This window comes from Amphiprion ocellaris, chromosome 15, assembly GCF_022539595.1.
Source record: "Amphiprion ocellaris isolate individual 3 ecotype Okinawa chromosome 15, ASM2253959v1, whole genome shotgun sequence".
NCBI classification, from domain to species: Eukaryota; Metazoa; Chordata; class Actinopteri; family Pomacentridae; genus Amphiprion; species Amphiprion ocellaris.
In genome coordinates, this window is record NC_072780.1 from 23,166,385 (window position 1) to 23,185,451 (window position 19,067).

Below are 19,067 nucleotides of genomic sequence, written 5' to 3' on the forward strand. Positions count from 1 at the left end.
TTAGAACAATTCTGTCTATCTATCATTTCATATTTAAGTCAGCATGAGCTCAAGCGTCATGATATTATGGAGCCAACTGGTCTGTTTCACTTCTGAGAAGGAGATCTGTTGAAAGTATAATTGGTAATAGACTTCTTCACATGTCACCATCTAAGACCTTTGGTGTCAGTGTCTTCCTCCACATATTATATTAAAAATTGTTAAAACATGCTTTTACGGGTTTTGAGATCCCCTTCAAAGGTATTTGGCTGGTCTTACAGTTGCAAACCTGACATACATCAAATAAGCATCTCTTGCTGGTGCATGGAAAACGTGAGAATTTGTCTTTAGCCTTGACTCACCTTTACAAATTGTTTTTTTTTTAATGTCCCATGTCCTGCTCCCCAATATTTGTCAACTTATTTGACAATATCTGACTTGATGCTTTATGTTGTAAATTGATGTTATATATAAAAATGAATTGAACTGATATGAAGTGTAGTATGGTTGAGCAGTTAGCCATGCATGGCAGGATAATCTGTGATTATAAATTGATCCTAGCTGTGGGTATGAGCATGAATGGTTTTCTGTCTGTTTATGTCAGTCCTGTGATGATTTGGCAACCTGTCAACCCTGTCTTTCACGCATTGTCAGCTTTAATAAACTCCAGTCCCCACAGGACCCTTAACAAGAAAAAGCAACTTTAGCTGATGAATGGATGATCTGTTACTGGCATGAGGGACTAACTGTGAAAGTGGATGCAGGTGAGTAGAGAGCTAGTTCAGGTGGCATTACTAAAGCTGCTGGTGGAAGTAGGTCTGAAATTACAAGAGAACTGGGAATACATGCAACCAGAATTAATAAATGGCAAAATAGCAAATGCAGACAAAGTCTTTAAAAAATATTAATGATACAATCTTTGTTCAGTATGGAACTATTCTAATTGTCACCTATAATTATCATACAATAATCATGAAATCTTTTAAAAATTGTAACTGGAGTAAAAGCAGTCAATTTGCCATCTCAAGTAACCTCCTCATTTAAAATAGCATTGCTGGAATTTCTATAGCACACCGTGGCAGCCGGTTAGCTGTGCTAAACTGCAGTGTCCCCAGTTTTTGAGCTTGTGTTACCACTGGAGCTTTTGGTGCCGATCTGTTGTAACTAAGAGGACATCAGGCCAAAAAAATGTGTAATCACGATCCTAGACTTTTAATGCACATAAATAGCACAACGTATATTTATGTGAAAATATATGTTTTATATTAGTCACTCTGCTTCTATGTCGCTATAGCATAGAAGCTATTAGATGATATTATAATGTGAAAATTAATAGTTAAATTGGCAAAGTGCTAATCCGCAATTAAGGAGTGTACAGTTTAGAATTGATGAAGCTAACCACTCATTTTAAATAACTTGCACCTTTCATTGTATTTAAAAATATAGATCCACTTCATACAAGAGCTTATGCTCCGCCTCGTATCACACTGTTGGGTCGTCTGTAGTTCTTTCTGACAGTGGAAGCATTTCCAGCAGTAGTGAAGGCTACGTTTACGACTGGCTGCGTGAGCCGTGTTTGGCAGGGCAAGGACACTCAGGGCTAGAATGACATTTGAGTAAGTTACCTAAGCAAAGCTTTCTAAACTTGCAGTTTGTGCCAACCCAGTTGCTACTGCTGTGCAAAACCTCACACGGATACCAACAACATCTAGACGGATTTATTCGGGTTCTCGTTTGTAAAAGGTAACATCATGGTGACGTTTGCCAAGCCGGTGGTTAGCTTAACACTGCTGGCTAGTTAGCCTAGCATGCTAGTAGCTATCATGGACTGTGACGGAAGGCAGCCAGCGTAAGCTAGCAGTTAGCTGATGTCAACGTTCAAGGGAAAATATCTCATGGTCCATATGGAACCCACATTTTAGACCAGTTTTCTCTACAGCCATAGTTTTGAGAAAATGGCTTCCGAGAAGTAGTAAATAGAGATCCAAAAAAATTCAAATGGGCAGCTGTTTTTCATTTAACCCAAATGGCGTTTGACAATGCTAAAATGGTTAGGCAGATATTATAAAAAGTGTCGACATGCAGGATTTGTTTACAGCAACTATGTACAATTACAGTGATCATTTTTGTCTCCGTTGTGATACCAATAAGTCGGGGAATATTTAATGTATGTTGTCCTTGCAGTACATTATACTGGGACCGTTAAAACGTTGGATAAAATGCAGTTACCGGTTATTTTCTGGATATATAGGTGAAGGATTTGGTTTAGCAGATGTCATAAACCAAGACATGCCATTTCCAAGTTTTGCTATCTTGGAAAAGCAACGTCTAAATAGCTGTTGCCATCAGAAAGGCACTCCAAAACGATTTAGACTAAGGCAGTCATTGCAGTTTTAGTTGGGAAAAAAGAGAGAGTATGTTCTTGTCTGTTTAATTCCCTGTAAGCTGTCACCATGAAGCCTCTGATTATAAACTTATGCTTTGGTGCTGGTCATGTGCTGCTGGCAGTTAGTGAAAACCGTCAATTGTGGGCCCTAATTAGGAAACAACACATTACTGCTTTCAACTAGTAGTTTCTTTTACTCTCATTTCGTACACTGATACCACAACTTTGAATATCTGCCATTGTGATACAGTAATAATTGTCCCTCTTTCATTGTACAAACAGAATTATGGCCAACTCTGCAGTTCCCTTCAGCTCTACAAAGCATTCAAACAATTTTCAGGTCGTTGCTTCACTTACTTAAACAGCCCATAACAACGTTACCAGGTCAGGCCTTAAAGCAGCCATGCATTGGATGATGAAATGTGATCCAGAAAAGCCATTTTGAGATGGAAATCCATTTAAAATGCTATGAGACAACATTTTAGAGCTTTGATTTTGTTTCTGGATTATTTTAATTGCTGTTTATTTTGCTAATTATTTTCTTAATCTTTTGGTTTAAAGTGTCACAACAATTTCTCTGTAATCCTTTTTTGACCAACCAGCCATCTGAAATCAAAAAGGTATTGAGATTACTATCATGACAAGTAAAAGCTGCAAAGCCCTGGATTTGAGAATTTGGACCCCGCAAGTAGATTTTTACTTGAAAACTGAATTGAATAATTGCTTTACCAGCACTGCTGCAAAATTATTTTTTTTAAAGAAAACTAATTTATTAACAGCCCACAGCCTGCATATAGTTAATTTTTCAGAGGTTTGACAGATGATGTTGTAAAGCAGTGAAAGTTATACCACAACCTTAGCTCCACTACCAGAACTCTTTGCGTTTCCTGCTCTACTAATGCAGTGATAGCATTTAAATGAATGGAAAGACTGGGTGTTTTTGTCTATTGTTTTCTTTCAACATAAAAGCGTAGAGACTGGCTGATAAAAGTATATGTTACAGCTAAAGAGATACATATTTCTGTTGAGAGCTGATGGAGACCAGAATCAGAGCTAACTCATCAGCTGAGAAATGACAATTGTTGACCAAGTTCATGTAGACCACAGTTGCATAAATTGCCGTTATATAAATGAAACTGAATCGGGTTGAAATTGAATAAATGAAGCATCTATTGTGCAATATATATATAAAAACATGATGGATGACTTGTCAAACCGTTGGGTATTTGAAGTAGATAAATTATAATAGTAAGCAAACTTTTCCAAGTGTTGCTGCGACAAGACCAATACAAATGACAGTAAAATTAAATTCAGAACAGCAGCTAATCCTTACATTTAAAATATTCAGATCTATTTAGTTGTTTTGCTTGATAACTCACTAATCAATTGTGTTGATGTTTTTCTATACATTTGATTGTCAACAGATGTCCTAGTAGAAACGTGAAGCATTGTCACTTGCTCTTCCCTCTTTTTTTTTGTTGGTGGTCTCAGGTTTTCCATGCTAGAGGGACTCCTGCAATAGCCAGGAATCTTCCAGATTCCTAAAGTCCCAAAGAGACGTTTTTGTGCTGTCATCTGAGCTGTGGGTGATGGTCAGCTGGTGACTGGGGTTACCCTGACCCCTGTGGTGAATGGCTGTGAGCAGAGGTGGCGTGGCCTTCTGGGTGGGTTGTGTCTGCAGCTACAGCAGAAAGCAGCGTATGCAAAAACTGAGCTGGAGTCTCAGTAAGGTAATCTGCCGGATTCTAAGATACGCACATCTTTGGCATTTCTTGTTAATTATCAACTGACAAATACACCAACTGTTCTTATGTGCACCAGCTTCAGAGTACAAAATATTCATCTCACAAGGATTTTCTCTTTACAGAAAGTCTTCCTTAATCTACAAAATGATAGAAACAACAATGTATCATATGCACTGTATTTATTATTTCTGAAGTTTGTGCAACAGGCTTTTTTGTGCTCAGATGGATGTTGGGAGTCAGACAGGGCTGCAACTATCGATGAATCGATTAATCGTCTAAGCATGTTACAGCATCAAAAGCAGAAGTGAGCGCCCTATGCAACAGAAATAATCATCTGGGCAGAGCACGTAACACGGACGGACATCTGCGCTATATCGTGCATATATAATATATGGACATCCGCCATTTATATTTTATATATGTACGATACAGTACGTATGTCCGTCAGTGTTCAGCGGTCCACCGGGACAGTTCATTCCATTGCATAGGGCGCTCACTTCTGCTTTTGATGCTGTAACATGCTTAGACGATTAATCAATTCATTAATATTTGCAGCCCTAGAGTCAGGATATGGTTAACTTAGGCCCCATTTACATGACAACGGTTTTGGGATGAAACACAAAGGTTTTGTTGCATTTCGGCCTCACGTTTACACAAAAATGGCATTTTAGATGATCTAAAATGGAAACTTTGTTTGTCTGTATATGTAGCCCTGCGACAGACTGGCGACCTGTCCAGGGTGCCCCTTGCTCTCACCCCAAGTCAGCTGGGATAGGCTCCAGCCCCCCGCAACCTTAATGAGGATTGAGCGGTGTATAGACAATGAATGGATGGATAAAACGGAAACTTTGAACACGGCCTCCAGAGTGGATTTTTTTCTCAAACGCAACAGCCAGCGTTGCTGTGTGAACTAGTAGCTTGTGTTTTCAGTGAGAACGCTGGCGTCACACTGCGCTTTGTGCATGCACATTACGCTTACTTCTAGTTGCCATACGTGAACCGGACGACAACAGGAACAATGGCATGTGGGCTTGTGCTGCTGAGTCCACTGAATTTATTTAATCTCCTTCAGCAAACTGTGCATTTGTTGCGCCATTACTGCAATCAGCAGAAGACACATTCAATATATACGCCAGATAATCAGCCCACCTCTACGTCGGTGGCTATTCTTCTTCTGGTCTGTGGAGGAATGGGTAGTGGTCACGTGGATTGTGCCTCTACAAAGTTACATCCCTGAAAACCGGCCAGCATGCATACAGCGTTTTCAGTCCTTTCAGCGCTCCAATGTAAACGCAGATTTGTTTCACTCTGTTGTCGTGTAACCTAACAAAGTAAAAGAAATACTTTTATGATTTTGGGCAAACGTTGTCGTATAAACAGGGTCTTAGTATAAAATCTGAAAGCAGGTAGCCCACCTCTAATGAAAGTGGTGAAAGGCCTATGAACACCTGCAAGTGTCTCATTACCACACAGTGCATTTTCTTTATCTAATCTGAACATACCCAGAAATGTAAAAACCACAATTTGGGATTTTTAAGAGGTTTCTGTGTCATGGGATATTACTTCTAAAACGATGTTGTCTTGTTCTTGGTGTAATTCACACAGATTTAATTGTTTGTAGATCTATTTTTTCTTCTTTGTTTGAGCTGAACTTGTTACTGTCTAAGCGGGTAGGAGTGTAACATTTAAGTTAAAAGACTGTTCCCAAACAAAAGTCTACTATAAAGTGAATCAGTAAAACTCAGTGTAACCCTTTGTCTAAATGGCATCAATGGCAATTCATCCCTACATCTTCATTGCCTTGCTGCAAAATTTGTATTATTTTTCTATTTCCAAAAATTACAAAGATACATACACATGCACAAGACCCAACAACATGTCAGTCTAATATACACAGTCAAAAAAGATTTGGAGGCCTAGGACAGAACAGACACCGTGATCAACAGTGCTGCCACTGGTTTGCTGAGACATGACACATTTATAAAGGCAGGATGTTTTGAATTAACCAATCAGTAAGAGGCATGTGTCAGGCCGATCCATGGATTTGGTCAGTCACATTGAGATGCTCATAGGAACAGAGTGAATAGTCACATGCTTTCATTCACAGTGAACATAAAAAACATAACCTAGAATACAGGTTAGGAAATACAACCAAGGAAGTAACAACTGGTTGAATCATGTCTTGTAACTGATCTCAAACTGTCTGTCGTCCAGTTTAACTTGATAATAATTACTAATCAAATATGACCTGATAATACTTTTCAGACTGCTAAAGTAATTCAATTTCAGCATTAGCCCGACGTGTGAGTAACTGTTGTTCATCTACAGTACCGGTCAAAATTTGGACTCACCTTCACATTCAATGTTTTTTATTTATTTTAATTACTTTCTACATTGTATATTAATACTGAAGACATCAAAACTATAAAAGAACACATATGGAATTATGTAGTAAAGAAAAAAGTGTTAAATAAACCAGAATTTTTTTATATTTTAGATTCTTTAAAGTAGCCCCCTTTTGCTTTGATGACAGCTTTGCACACTCTTGACATTCTCTGCTTCTTGACATAGTCTCCTGAAATGGTTTTCCAACAGTCTTGAAGGAGTTCCCAGAGGTACTTAGCACTTGTTGGCTCCTTTACCTTTATTCTGTGGTCCAACCATCCCAAACCATCTCAATAGGGATTGGGTCGGGTGATTGTGGATGCCATGTCATCTGACCCAGCACTCCATCACTCTCCTTGTTGGTCAAATAGCCTTTACACAGCCGGAGGTGTGTTTGGGGTCATTGTCCTGTTGAAGCCATGCTGGTTAAGTGTGTCTTCAATTTTGAATAAATGCCCAGCAGTGTCAACAACAAAGCACTCCCACACCATCACACCACCTCCTCCATTTTTCACGGTGGGAGCCATGCATGTAGAAACCATCTGTTCACCTTCTCTGATCTCACAAAGACACGGCTGTTGGAAGCAAAAATCTCAAATTTGGACTCATCAGACCAAAGTACAGCTTTCACCGGTCCAATATCCATTCCTTGTGTTTCTTGGCCCAAACAAATCTCTTCTTCTTTTTGTTCATCCTCAGTAGTGGCTTCTTTGCAGCAATTCCACCATGAAGGCCTGATTCACGCAATCTCCTCTGAACAGTTGATGTTGAGATTTGTCTGCTTACTTGAACTCTATGAAGAATTTATGTGGGCTCTAATCTGAGGGTGCTGTTTACTTGAGATTTCTGAGGCTGATGACTTGGATGAACTTCTCCTCAGGAACAGAGGTGACTCTTGTTCTTCTTTCCTAGGGCGGTCATCATGAGAGCCAGTTTCATCATAGCGTTTGATGGTTTTTTGTAACTGCACTTGAGGATACTTTCAGAGTTCTTGAAATTTTCCGGATCGACTAACCTTCATGTCTTTAAGTAATGATGGACTGTCGTTTCTCTTTACTGAGTTGAGTAGTTCTTGCCATACTGTGGATTACAGCAGTAGTCAAATAGTGCTATCAACTGTGTCCTAATCCTACCTCTGCACAACACAACTGATGGTCTCAGACACATTAAGAAGGCAAGAAATTCCACAAACTGACTCTTGACTAGGCACACCTGTTAATTGAAAACCATTCCAGGAGACTACCTCATGAAGCTGATTGAGAGAATACCAAGAGTGTGCAAAGATGTCATCAAAGGGAAGGAGACTACTTTAATTAATCTAAAATACAAAACATAATCTGGTTTGTTTAACACTTTTTTGTTTAAAACATAATTACATATGTGTTCTTTCATAGTTTTGATGTCTTCGGTATTAATCTACAATGTAGAAAATAGTTTAAATAAATAAAAACCATTGAATGAGAAGGTGTGTCCAAGCTTTTGACTGGTACTGTAGTATAAAGACAATAATATGTAGATGTTATTGCTACTTTTAGGTGGTCAACTGGCAATGGACCGGTCAAATGCACCCCCTGAGCAGTGCAACATGGGCTCTGGCACCCCCCAACAGCCTGAGATATCAGAACATTAAGCAGCCGGTGCTGTCCTACCCGTTGCACCATGCCAACTGGCCTCAGAGACAAGATTACTATGAAGAGGACTGTGAGGAATCTATCAGTGTGTGTGTACTGGTACGACAGGGCGAGTCAAAAGGCCTCCACACCCTGCTGGACATCCCTCTCTTCGGTCACAATAAACCAGGAGAGCTCCTTGCTCCAGGGACTCGCAAGTCTTCTGATTTCTCCTTTCCACTGACAATGGTGGACGGCAGTAGAGAGGATGACATCAGCATTGACGACTTCAAGAGGAGGAGCATTAACACTGTAAATGGAGAGCACAGCTGCTTCAGAAGCCTGTTTGAAGCGGAGGGTTGTCCTGCACCATTTATGTATGGCTCTAGGTTTTATTGTTTTCATTGCCCAGACGCACAGCTCATTACTGGAAGTGCTCTAAAATCCTGCCAAGATGGTGGACTTGACAGAAAACCTGTGGAGGTGCCTCTGCTGCCCTCTGTTTCTCTGTGTAGCCAAGCAGACAGAGCAGAGAGGGAGCATACTGAAGGAGAGAGTGAAGGAGAAGAGAAACTGGCTATGATGTATGAAAGACTGAGGATACAGGTAAGAATGCACAGAATGTCTAGATAAGTATGACAGACAGAAGAGACAGCTTTGTATCACAGTTTTAATATTAACATGAGTCTGATAATTGCATCTTATAGTTCTTATTTTCATGCTGGAGGTTTGCATTGTATCACGGAACATTTCAGCTGCTCTCCGGATAAAATAGTGTCAATAAGTTGAGTAAAACTGAAACTTTAGGTAGGAATTGTAACAAAGATTTTTTTTCTCCAAACAGTCCTACTCAATTGCAGGATTGAAACATTTTAATGTAAGCATTGTGGAGAAAGTACAGACATCCACTCTGCAGTATATGTCTTTCGTTATAATTATTTATTTATTCATTATAAAAAGTTGCTCCATTTGAATAGAATACCCTGTAAAAGCCAATATGGAAAAAATTACAACGACCGGATATTTGGATGTTTGGGCCCAGCCCTTCTAGATTCTGAATTGGATTTGGATTTGGGGAGTCTTGAGTCCAGATCCGCTTTGGGTGCTTTGTTGGACTTAAAACGTTTTACTCTTGAGAACCAGATTTCTTCCACAGCCCGCTGTTTCACTCCTGTGTTTCAAGGACAGTTACAGAAAGAAGGCTTGACTTGTATTTATACACTTAAGCTCGACCTTTGATTCATTGTGAATTTTTATTTGAGCAGCAGTAGGTTTCTTCTCGGTGGAAATGACATAGACCCATAACAAAAGATGGTAAGACACTGTGTTAGAGATTTTGGTGATAAATTTCAACAATTTTTGTATTTTTTTGTTGTTGTTTTGTTTGTTGTTTTGTGTTTTTTTGCTTTTATGGCATGTTTAAAATTATGTATACTACTTGACATTGTTGCAAATTTTTAAGAAAATGCAACTTGTATACCATTTCATATGGTTCATGATAATTTGTGCCATGTTCTAGTCCATTCTAATACTAGAAATAAGAACAGCTGATGCAGCAGCTCTCTAGATGGCTGCTAGTCATTCCAAATGGGTGTCAGTGGTGGTAGCGCAAAGCATCATCTAGAAGTACAAGGAGTCTGACACTGAACAATTTTGTAGGATGTGGTAGGAGGCTAATAGTGATCCCTGCCCAGCAAAGAATGGTATTGTGAGAAGTCAAAAAAAAAAACAAAAAAACAAACATCCTGATGAAGGAGAGTGATTCTGGTACCAGTATCTCAAGGCAGTCATTCTAGCAGACACTGCACAAGACTGGTCTCCATGGATGGTGACCAAGGAAGACACTGTTTGTCCCAGAAGCTCATAAGCACATATGCTCACTTAGCCTTTGCAAAAACTCACATGGACAAAGAAAGCCTTTGTTCAATAATTCTGTAGTTGGATGATATGAAAATGAAGACATTTCAACACAAGAACTTAGCTTTCATTTGACAAAAGAAATGAGAAGTGTTCAACTCCAAGAACACCTTCACCATGGCCAGGCATGGTGGTGATAATCTGTTGCTTCAGTCAAAGGGATACGCAACTTTGTCAAAGAATTACAGCATTATGAGTCAAGACAACAACATTAAAACTCCAATATCAAACCCCTTTTTACTAAGTTCATGCAAGTTTCACCCTTATATTAGGAGGAGCTGCCGTCAGTGCTTATCCTGTTGTAACATCACAACAGCCTGCAAATCTAAACAGACTGTTCAGAAACCCATCTTCTGATTAGAGGAGAAAGGAAAGAAACAAGTGAATGTCTCTTCTCATCTTTTATGGGTCCTAGACACACTGCATACACGTAATTATATTCAATAACAATGAAAAGGTGTGTTTTTCATAAAATGGCCCATTTAAGATTCAGGAAAACTGCAGAAAATGTTTTAGTCAAAAAATGGTTAATGAAAATCCCAACATGAACACTTTGGAGTGGGTTCCACCAGAATCCGGACCTGAACCCCATCAAGAATTTGTGGAGGAAAGAAGACCAGAGTGATGGCAAGAGAAGCCTTTCAACCTCAAAGACCTAGAGAATGCCGCAAAAGAGAAGTGATCCAAAATAATGCAAAAGCTGGTTTGAAGAGAACTATTTAATTGGTGTGGTGGCAAGCACAAGTTATGCCATTGATTATATATAATTTTGAACTCATTTATCATAAGATCTTTAATACAATGCCATGCATCTTGGGTCTCTTGTTTGTCAATTCCAGCCAGAATAAAACTACCAGTCAAATAACAGTTCACTATAAATTAAACACTTGGTATGATATCCAAATATCTGCATATAGTGATGTATAATGCAATGGTATGTTAAACAGATTGAATGTAAAAGCTAAATTTACACCTCTTTACCCCCAAAAGCTGATCACTATAACTACTATAATAAAGATTAAATTCACTGTCAGTTTGCTGAAGGCTGCACTTAAACTTACACAGCACTAAACTGAAAACTCAGTAAACCTTGGTACCTTGCTATCAGGGAATTAATCTTTTGTGTTTCTTTTACAGCTTCCAAATTTCTTTATGACAAACCATGACTACACCATGTACTCAAATGATGTGGAATTCATCAACGGCATCATAAATGTCAAGATCAGGTAAAAGTGCTTGTTCATGCTGGGTTTATGGTGATACATTATTACAGATACTCTTGTTCTTCGATGCTATCTAAGTGTGCAAACTGATTGCCATTGTTGTGTGTGTTGGATTAGTGGCCGTATGTTGTACCAGCTCACCCTTTCCCTGTGGCGCCTCCTGTGTCTGTGTTACTACGCGGAGGCTCGGCTAGATGTACTGAAGCTTACCAAGCACATGGAGGATGGAACCATTAAGGCCCGCTGGAGGATCAAAGGCCTTCCCTTCTACTCTCTGCTGCTGCGCTTCTATCGCAAAGACAAATCTCACCTGTACAGGTAATGCACAGTGCATCCAGAACTGGTTACACATCTGTTACTAGGCTTAGTCTGATAAAGGCGTTTACATTTTATTTGCTGTTTTTAAAGCCTTTTTAAAAATACACTGTACAGAATGTTTGGTTTCAAGTGTTTAGTAGTCTTGCCACAATGGTTTATTATCTTACTTAACCCAAATGTCATCTTTTACAGGACATATGATGCGCTCTCTACTTTTTACATAGGAAAGGATGGACTCATTCATTGTCACAAAGTTGAAAAGGTAAGCAGCTAATTGCTTGTTGCCGTGCAAAGTTAAAAAATGTACATGCACTTGTAAAGACAATGTATATCATGGCATTGAGTGTTTCCAATGACTCCTGTAACTCTTAATTTTCTATGATGGAATCATTGAAGCGTTTCTTCGTCACAAAAACCAGTCATGCATTTTGGTTCTTTTGTGGATTTTTTACATGTCCTCTGGAAAAATTTCCGAAATCTGCGACTTGAATTATAGGTTTTGGTGATGTAGAAAGTCACAGGACAATCAAATTTTCCCTATGGCATCGCCATGTCTATAGCTGTTCACTTCTTGCTTAAAATAAGTAGGGTCCATTCGGTACACTTATTAGCTCAGTGAGCTCAGGACGGATCTTAAAAAGCTGATTGCTAACTCGAACAAGTCAAAAAACCCACTTGTAGCCATTTTAAAACAGTTGCAGATCCCAAAATTATTCGTGCAAACAATTGTAAGTTTAAAGTACATGTTACAGTGGTGTCACGATCAAGACGAAAATGCAAGCTATCGCCTGCTGCTTACTAGAAAGCAGGTCTGCAATGAATGGGAAGCTGCTGGAACACCAGTGTCAGTGTCCACATTCAAGTCGTAGTTTACTTTGCAGTGAGCTAGGAGGCTGCTAAAAGGAAGCCCTTCTTGTAGAAGCGGCACTTTAAGGCTCGACTGGAATTTGCTTGTAATCACAGGGGGAAAAAGGCCTTTTGGAGGAAAGTTCTGTGGTCAGATGAAAAAAAAAATTTGCTTTTTGGCCACAATGACCAGATATGTGGTTGGATGAGAGGTTTTACTGATGTTTTATTTCTTTTAATGTTTTATCTAATGTTTTATGTAATTAAATGCTTTGTGAAACACTTTTTAACCCGTCTTGTGCTATAGAAATGAAATTTATTATTATTAAGGTGAGGCTTTGAAACTTGAGAACACCGATACCTACGGTTAAGCATGGTGATGGTAGTATTATCAAGGGCTGTTTTTGCTGCCCGTGGAACTTGTGATTTAGACCAACTAAACAATATACTGAAAAGAGGGGACTACCACCACATTCTTCAGGAAAACCTAAAATCATCAGCCAGATGATTGGGCAGTTGGATGTTCCAAAAAAACAATGACCCCAAACACATATCAATATTTTAAATAATTTAATCATTGAAAATAAAGAGCTGTAGGAGTCATTGGAAACTCAAGGCTTTTACTGTATAGATTTACCCTTGTCTTTGTGTTGCAGGTGATGCCGGCACAGCCCCCTGTCCTGCCCAGAGTAACTTCCTTCCTGACAGGGGCTCTGGTGGCACTGGGGGTGCAGGAACATCGACCTGCACTCAACCTGTTGCCCCTACTCCTGTCCTCACTGCGACAGAGCAGAAGCTGACTCCAGGACAACCAATAGATGAAAACGGCCAGTGGACTAAGCAATGTGTTTGTGTGACCCTGAAAAGTTTCTCATGTTCATAGGAACAAATTAAAATGGAAGGTTAAGCTCTCTGCTCCAAAATCTCATTTTGCTGTCCCTGAATTAAATACAAAGTAAAAATATTCCCACTGCTTTTTCTTTTTCTAATGCTAGTTATATGTTAAGCTGAACACAGAACTTGATCTTTGGGTCCAGTTTTCACCTGGTTGTCAACACTACCAGTCAGCCACCAGGTGATGTGCTAACGCTACCATTTTAGTAATTTTTCGGCTTTTAAAAGTGAAACCACCAAGTTTCAAAAATCAGTCCTGTGTCGGCTCAGGTGCACCAAAAAATTCTTGTGGAGAAGTGCATAGTCAGAGATATCCACAGCTAAACAATGAGGGGTCTCCCACAGACAGGACAGTGTGTTGGAATTCTCTCTTCTTTTACCTAAAGTAACTTCTTTAAATTATCAAAGAAAAAGTTATTTCAGACAAACTATAAAATAGAGTTAGTGAAAATAGTGGTTATGTTTGTTCTGGTAACTCCAGGCTGCATCCCACTGCCTCCCTGACCTCTGTGGGCTTTGTGTCTTTGTAGTCTAGAAGCAATAAATGCTATGAAAAGGTAAGCATAGGACTATGATTTTGGCATAATGACCACCGTTGGTAGTGACATTCATAGGAGAATCAAGGCAAAAGGAGTGCCTTGTATAGCAACGACAAAAACAATAAGAACACTTAAATTAAGCGACACAAACGCCAAAGTTACTCAAACTAGAACTTAACACAAAGTGCCAAGTATCAGCTTTTATTTGAGTAAGTTGATGTCAATATGAAAAGAACTATGGGAGATACAGTACTTCTACCACATAGTGGCCAATTTGCAAAAATTCTTAAGTCCATCCATTAATTTTCTTCCGCTTATCCGGAGCAGTGTCCTGGAGGCAGCAAATAAAGTAGATCATTACAGTTGTCCCTTTTCCCAACTATGCTTTACAGTTTCTCGTGGGGAATCCCAAGCCTTTCCTAGTCCCACTAAGATATGTAATCCCACCAGCAAGGTCTAGGTCTACTCCAGGGTCTCCTTCCAGCTGGACATGCCTGGAAAATCTCCATAGGAAGTTACCCAAGAGGCATCCTAATCAGATGCCCAAACCATTTAAATTAACTTCTCTAGGTGACTCTACTCGAGCTTCCTTCAGATGCTCAAGCCCCTCACCCTATTTCTAAGACTGGGCACAGCCACCTTACTTTCAATCACTACCCAGAGTTCATGACTAGGTGAGGGCTGGAACAAAGATCGACTGGTAAATCTTCACCCCAACTGCTACAACAGCTGCATTCCTGCTGATGCTGCACAAAGCCACTTGTCCATTTCGCGCTTGATTTTCCTCTCACTGGTGAACAAGATCCTGAGATACTTAAACTTCTTTGCTTGGGGCAGCATACTGGCTGCTTCACACTGGACTGCAAGTCACCCCCTCCATGCTGAAGGTCCTGGTCTGATGAGCCAACCGAACCATGGATGGCATCCACAAGCAGAGACTTGATTCTGAGATTCCCAAACCGGACACCCTCCAGGCAGAGTTCAACAATCACCAGGGATGTGTTTGACTTTGTGCCAAGGATGCAACCTAGCTCTCAATTTAGCAACACAAGGACCAGATGGCTTCAATCAATTGGTCCAATGTACCAATACTTCTGCAGTATAGGACCAGCCAGGGGGCATGGTCATAAGCCCACAAAACGCAGGTGGTCAAATTCCCATGACCACAGCAGCAGCTCTGCAGGTGTAAAGAGCTAGTCCACTGTTGCACAGTCAGGATTAAATCCCCATTGGTCCTGGTGAATTCCAAAGTGATTGTACTATATGTTTTACAGAAGCTGTGCTTTATCATGAACAAAAGAGCTCACACATGATTTAGAGCTGAGAGTTATCATTTAGACTGAAAGGAACCCCCTTCAGTCTAAATGATAATCAAGAAGGTAATAATGAGGCTTTAAAAAAGCTTCTTGTAGGGCCCCCAAATAGCTCAAGGGTTTAAGCGGGCGGCCCATGTACAGGGGCTTCCCCGATGCAGTGGCCTGGGTTCCATTTCTACCTGCTGCTCTTTGCTGCATGTCTTCCCCCCACTCTTCTCCCTCCTTTCCTGTCCATCTTCACTGCACCTATCAAATAAAGCCAGAAAAATAACTTACAAAAAAAGCCTCTTGTAAGTGAAAAAAAATGCTATCTTGACTAATGAGACACAAATCAGTAATTTTGATAGAGGTTGCATTTTTTTGTCCAGAAGAAAAAAGTAACCGCTCATGAGCCAAAGCATCAGCTTTAGAGACGGCTTCTGTTGTTCTAGCATGCATGGCTGTCAGTTGAACTGACACTGACATTTGTATGATATTACAAATGCCAGTGATAATATCTATAGGTCCAAGACTTCATTCACTGTTTAGGATTTTCCCCTGAATGGTAAATATGATGACTTAGTTTGAGTTTATATGTACTTGTCAGTTAGTTTTGAACCCTGAAACCTTGGCCACTGTCTTAAAGGGCTGTATCTTCTACACAGGTCTCTCTATACTGATGGAAGGAGAGTTCACATGCTGTTCAAGGGTTAGTATGTTTCAAATGAAGAGCATGCCAAATTGTTGAACAGTTGTTGACACAACTACCTTTGTTACTTCTTGTATTACCAATTGAATGCCACACCACAGATGTCTTTGAGTGTGCACCTGTATCTTCATACCAACAGTCCATTGCATCACATTTAAACTTTATAGCAGTACAGTCATGTCTAAAAAATAACGTTATCCTATGATAGTTAACGACAAGATGAACATCTTCCAAATATGTTTAAAGTCTCTTCCTGTCCTCCCTAGAGTTAATTTGTCTGTTATTGTTATTCCAGACCAGTTAACCTCAGCATGTTTTTGGACTGTGGGAGGAAGCCAGAGGACCTGGTAAAAACCCTTGTGTGCACAGGGACTCCACACAGAAAGATCCCACCTCCAGGCTGGGATGCGAACCGGTGATCTTCTAGCTGTGAGGCAACAGTGATGACCACAGTAAACCACTCCAAAACTAAAATATCAGTATCTTCTGCTACACAAATTTCAGGCAAATCAGAGATGGTTGAGCAAAAATTGTTCCCAAAATTTGATGATTTGAGATGGAATGAGCCTCTGCTGTTTATGCTCTTAACTTGCAAACTTTAATTTTAGCATTAACTTACCAGTTAAGTTAGTCTACGGTACCCCAAATCCCTCAGAATATAGGTTAGTACAGTATACTATTGAGCAACTAACTGTGTGGTTTGAAACAGAGATGTGTGCTCACATCTGTTCCTTTTATGATGCATTTCCTTGATACCACATGCCCACCCCACAAGTGACTACTGTGCATATAATGTTTGCCAAAACTGTCCCCAGCACCCCAAGATAGTAGCACCCACTTCTGCAATATTTTGGCATCATTTTTGTCAAGTGAAAGAAAGTGTTGCCGCATCATCCATCATTATATACAGTCTTTGGATTAATAAGTTAGAGTCTAGTCCTTTCGGTCTTTGTAGCCATTTGCAAATTGAGCAACCTGTTCTCCAAACCTTACTGGTACAAATCTCAGCATTGATATGCAACTGAATCCTTAAAACAAATATACAGAAGTGGGTCATCAAAGATGTTGCCACCTCAGATCCATTGGTGGTGTCATTCTAAATAATGCAGAAAATGTGGGTCAGCATGCAAAGAAGGGTCATATTGGCAAGATGTGAATTTTTTTTTCAAAGTGGAAAAAATTTTATGAGCCAAATGTAACTGACCATTTCACAGCAAAAATTGCTGCAGTTGGGTAAGATGTTATGTCATAGTTGCATGCTATTTTGTAAATTCAAAAAAGACAGCAGTCAAGCAAATTTCACTCTTCAGTCCTCCTCCATTCTGACAGCCAGTCAGACCTAGGGCTCAGTAGCTGCTTTGTGAAATCAATACTATAAGTATCATTGTACTGCCAGCAGAAACTTGGCAGATGACACATTTACGGAGGTTAGCTCTGTGGAACATGAATAAACTGAAACTTGTATGAATGCATTTCAATAGATTATATGGTTTGCTGACTGTCCCATAAAATAGACCCTACCTGTTTTAAATGTGATTGTTAGAGACATTCACCCCTGCCTGCTTTGCATTAAGACAAAGCAAAACTGTTTCTGTGAAGTTGTACCTAAACTAGTATTTGTACATACTCCAGCTGGATGCTTAAGCATTCATTGTGACTTCTCTGTAAAGTTTCACACAGTTTGACAGAACCAAGGAACAAAGCTTGCTCTAACAGTAACTGGTACACAGGTAATCAGCATTCTAGTGTGTATTTATCAGTCATCTGTATAGTAATATGACAGGTCAGGATCTGTGTTGCTTAAAAAATCACATATACTGCTGGATTAACTTGTGTGTTAACTCTGGTTGTGTGAATAAACTAATGATTAGCAGATTCTTGTGAAGTATAATTTTTGGATAGTGGGCTAATTTGGTCAAGAGGAGGATATCACAACAACTACACCCCAAAGTGACAACTTTTGCTGAGAATGTTATGTTCCCAGAAGATGAACCTTTGTGTATTTGCTGACCCCTGACCTTTCCTGTACCACCATAGTCAGTCCTGACTTTCCACTTGTGCACCAAAAAATATTAAATCTAATGGACAGACTTTGCATGAAAGTTACTGATCACATCCAAGGTTACCTGATGATGCAAACATTCTATTTTGTTTATGGAAACTCCAGGTATTTCCTGTTGCAACAGCCTTAGAACAAATGGTCACCACTCAGCATTAGTTATTTTTGAGAAAAAGTAATTAATGCTGAGTGTCAAAGATGTGGCACCTCGAATTTACAACAAGCTTTTAAAATCACGTTAAATATTAAACCAGTGGTTTCTACTTTTGTTTGTCATCTTCATAAAAAGCAGTGTGCTTTTGGGCTCACGTACAATTGTTAACAGCTTCACCCAATACTGTTTTCCCCTCAAAACTTCACATATGGTTTAATTTCAATGGAAGTTCAAATGATCCAATATTCCTGTTAAAATCTGATTAGAGAAACAGTCCAAATCTACTTAAACTCCATTTTGCTGATAATACTTATGTACTTTTACTTTTACTACAGCATCTTTTATGTAGGTCTTTTACTTGTATTTTACATTGCTGTATTGGTACTTTTACTTAAGTTAAGAATCTGAATGCTTCTTCTATCACTGTGAAAGGGCTGCGGAGCACGTTTCTGTTACCACAATCTAAATCATTAGTGTGATTTTCATTCATTGTAACTAACTTTGTGTTATGACCCAGCCTCTTGGGTCAGCCGGATGCAACAAAAAAACTTCTCATTGGTTAGGAAAAGCAATTTATTTCTTATTGACGAAATTAACACTAAAGAATAATGATAATACAAAGACACCAGGGCCGGTGGATGCTGCTAAATCAAAGAACCACCTAAAATCAAACGAAGGCTAACAGAGTTATCAAACTAGCTAAAGAAAACACCCATTTCCAACAACAGAAACTAAAATAAATGCTTCACAGGGCAACAAGTAACTCCTAAACTGAGTTGAACAGCTGCCAAATGAAGTTTCAGTTTTCACCAAGACATGGATAACTTCCACATGAAATTAACAGCTACCAACAGAAGTTACAATACACACACATCAGTAACTACTTCACTAAGTTGACAGCAGCTAACCCAAGTCACAATTTAATACAATAACACAAAGACACAACAGGCACCAGGGCAAACTGTTGACATTACATCCCAGCCACCCTGACTGAGAGTTTGGTTGAGG

At 39.5% G+C, this 19,067-nt stretch overlaps 1 protein-coding gene across 4 annotated transcripts; it reads left to right on the forward strand.

The window, feature by feature from the left end:
- Positions 1-1,468: 1,468 nt before the first annotated feature.
- On the forward strand, positions 1,469-17,719 carry c15h6orf136 (chromosome 15 C6orf136 homolog). Of its 4 annotated transcripts, XR_008604185.1 has the most exons (9): positions 1,512-1,722; positions 3,857-4,095; positions 8,031-8,711; positions 11,160-11,248; positions 11,363-11,563; positions 11,756-11,825; positions 13,066-13,236; positions 15,803-15,846; positions 16,142-17,719. XR_008604185.1 is itself a non-coding variant. In XM_055018049.1 (8 exons), exons 2-7 carry the CDS (start codon positions 3,997-3,999, stop codon positions 13,207-13,209), a joined length of 1,284 nt encoding a protein of 427 aa, XP_054874024.1. In that variant the 5' UTR covers positions 1,512-1,722; positions 3,857-3,996; the 3' UTR covers positions 13,210-13,236; positions 15,803-17,719. The 4 variants fall into 4 exon arrangements, 3 of the variants coding, with proteins under 3 accessions (XP_023150658.2, XP_054874024.1, XP_023150650.2); XM_055018049.1 differs by having other exon boundaries at positions 15,803-17,719; XM_023294890.3 differs by lacking the exons at positions 15,803-15,846; positions 16,142-17,719 and having other exon boundaries at positions 1,469-1,595; positions 13,066-13,373.
- The last annotated feature ends 1,348 nt before the right edge of the window (positions 17,720-19,067 follow it).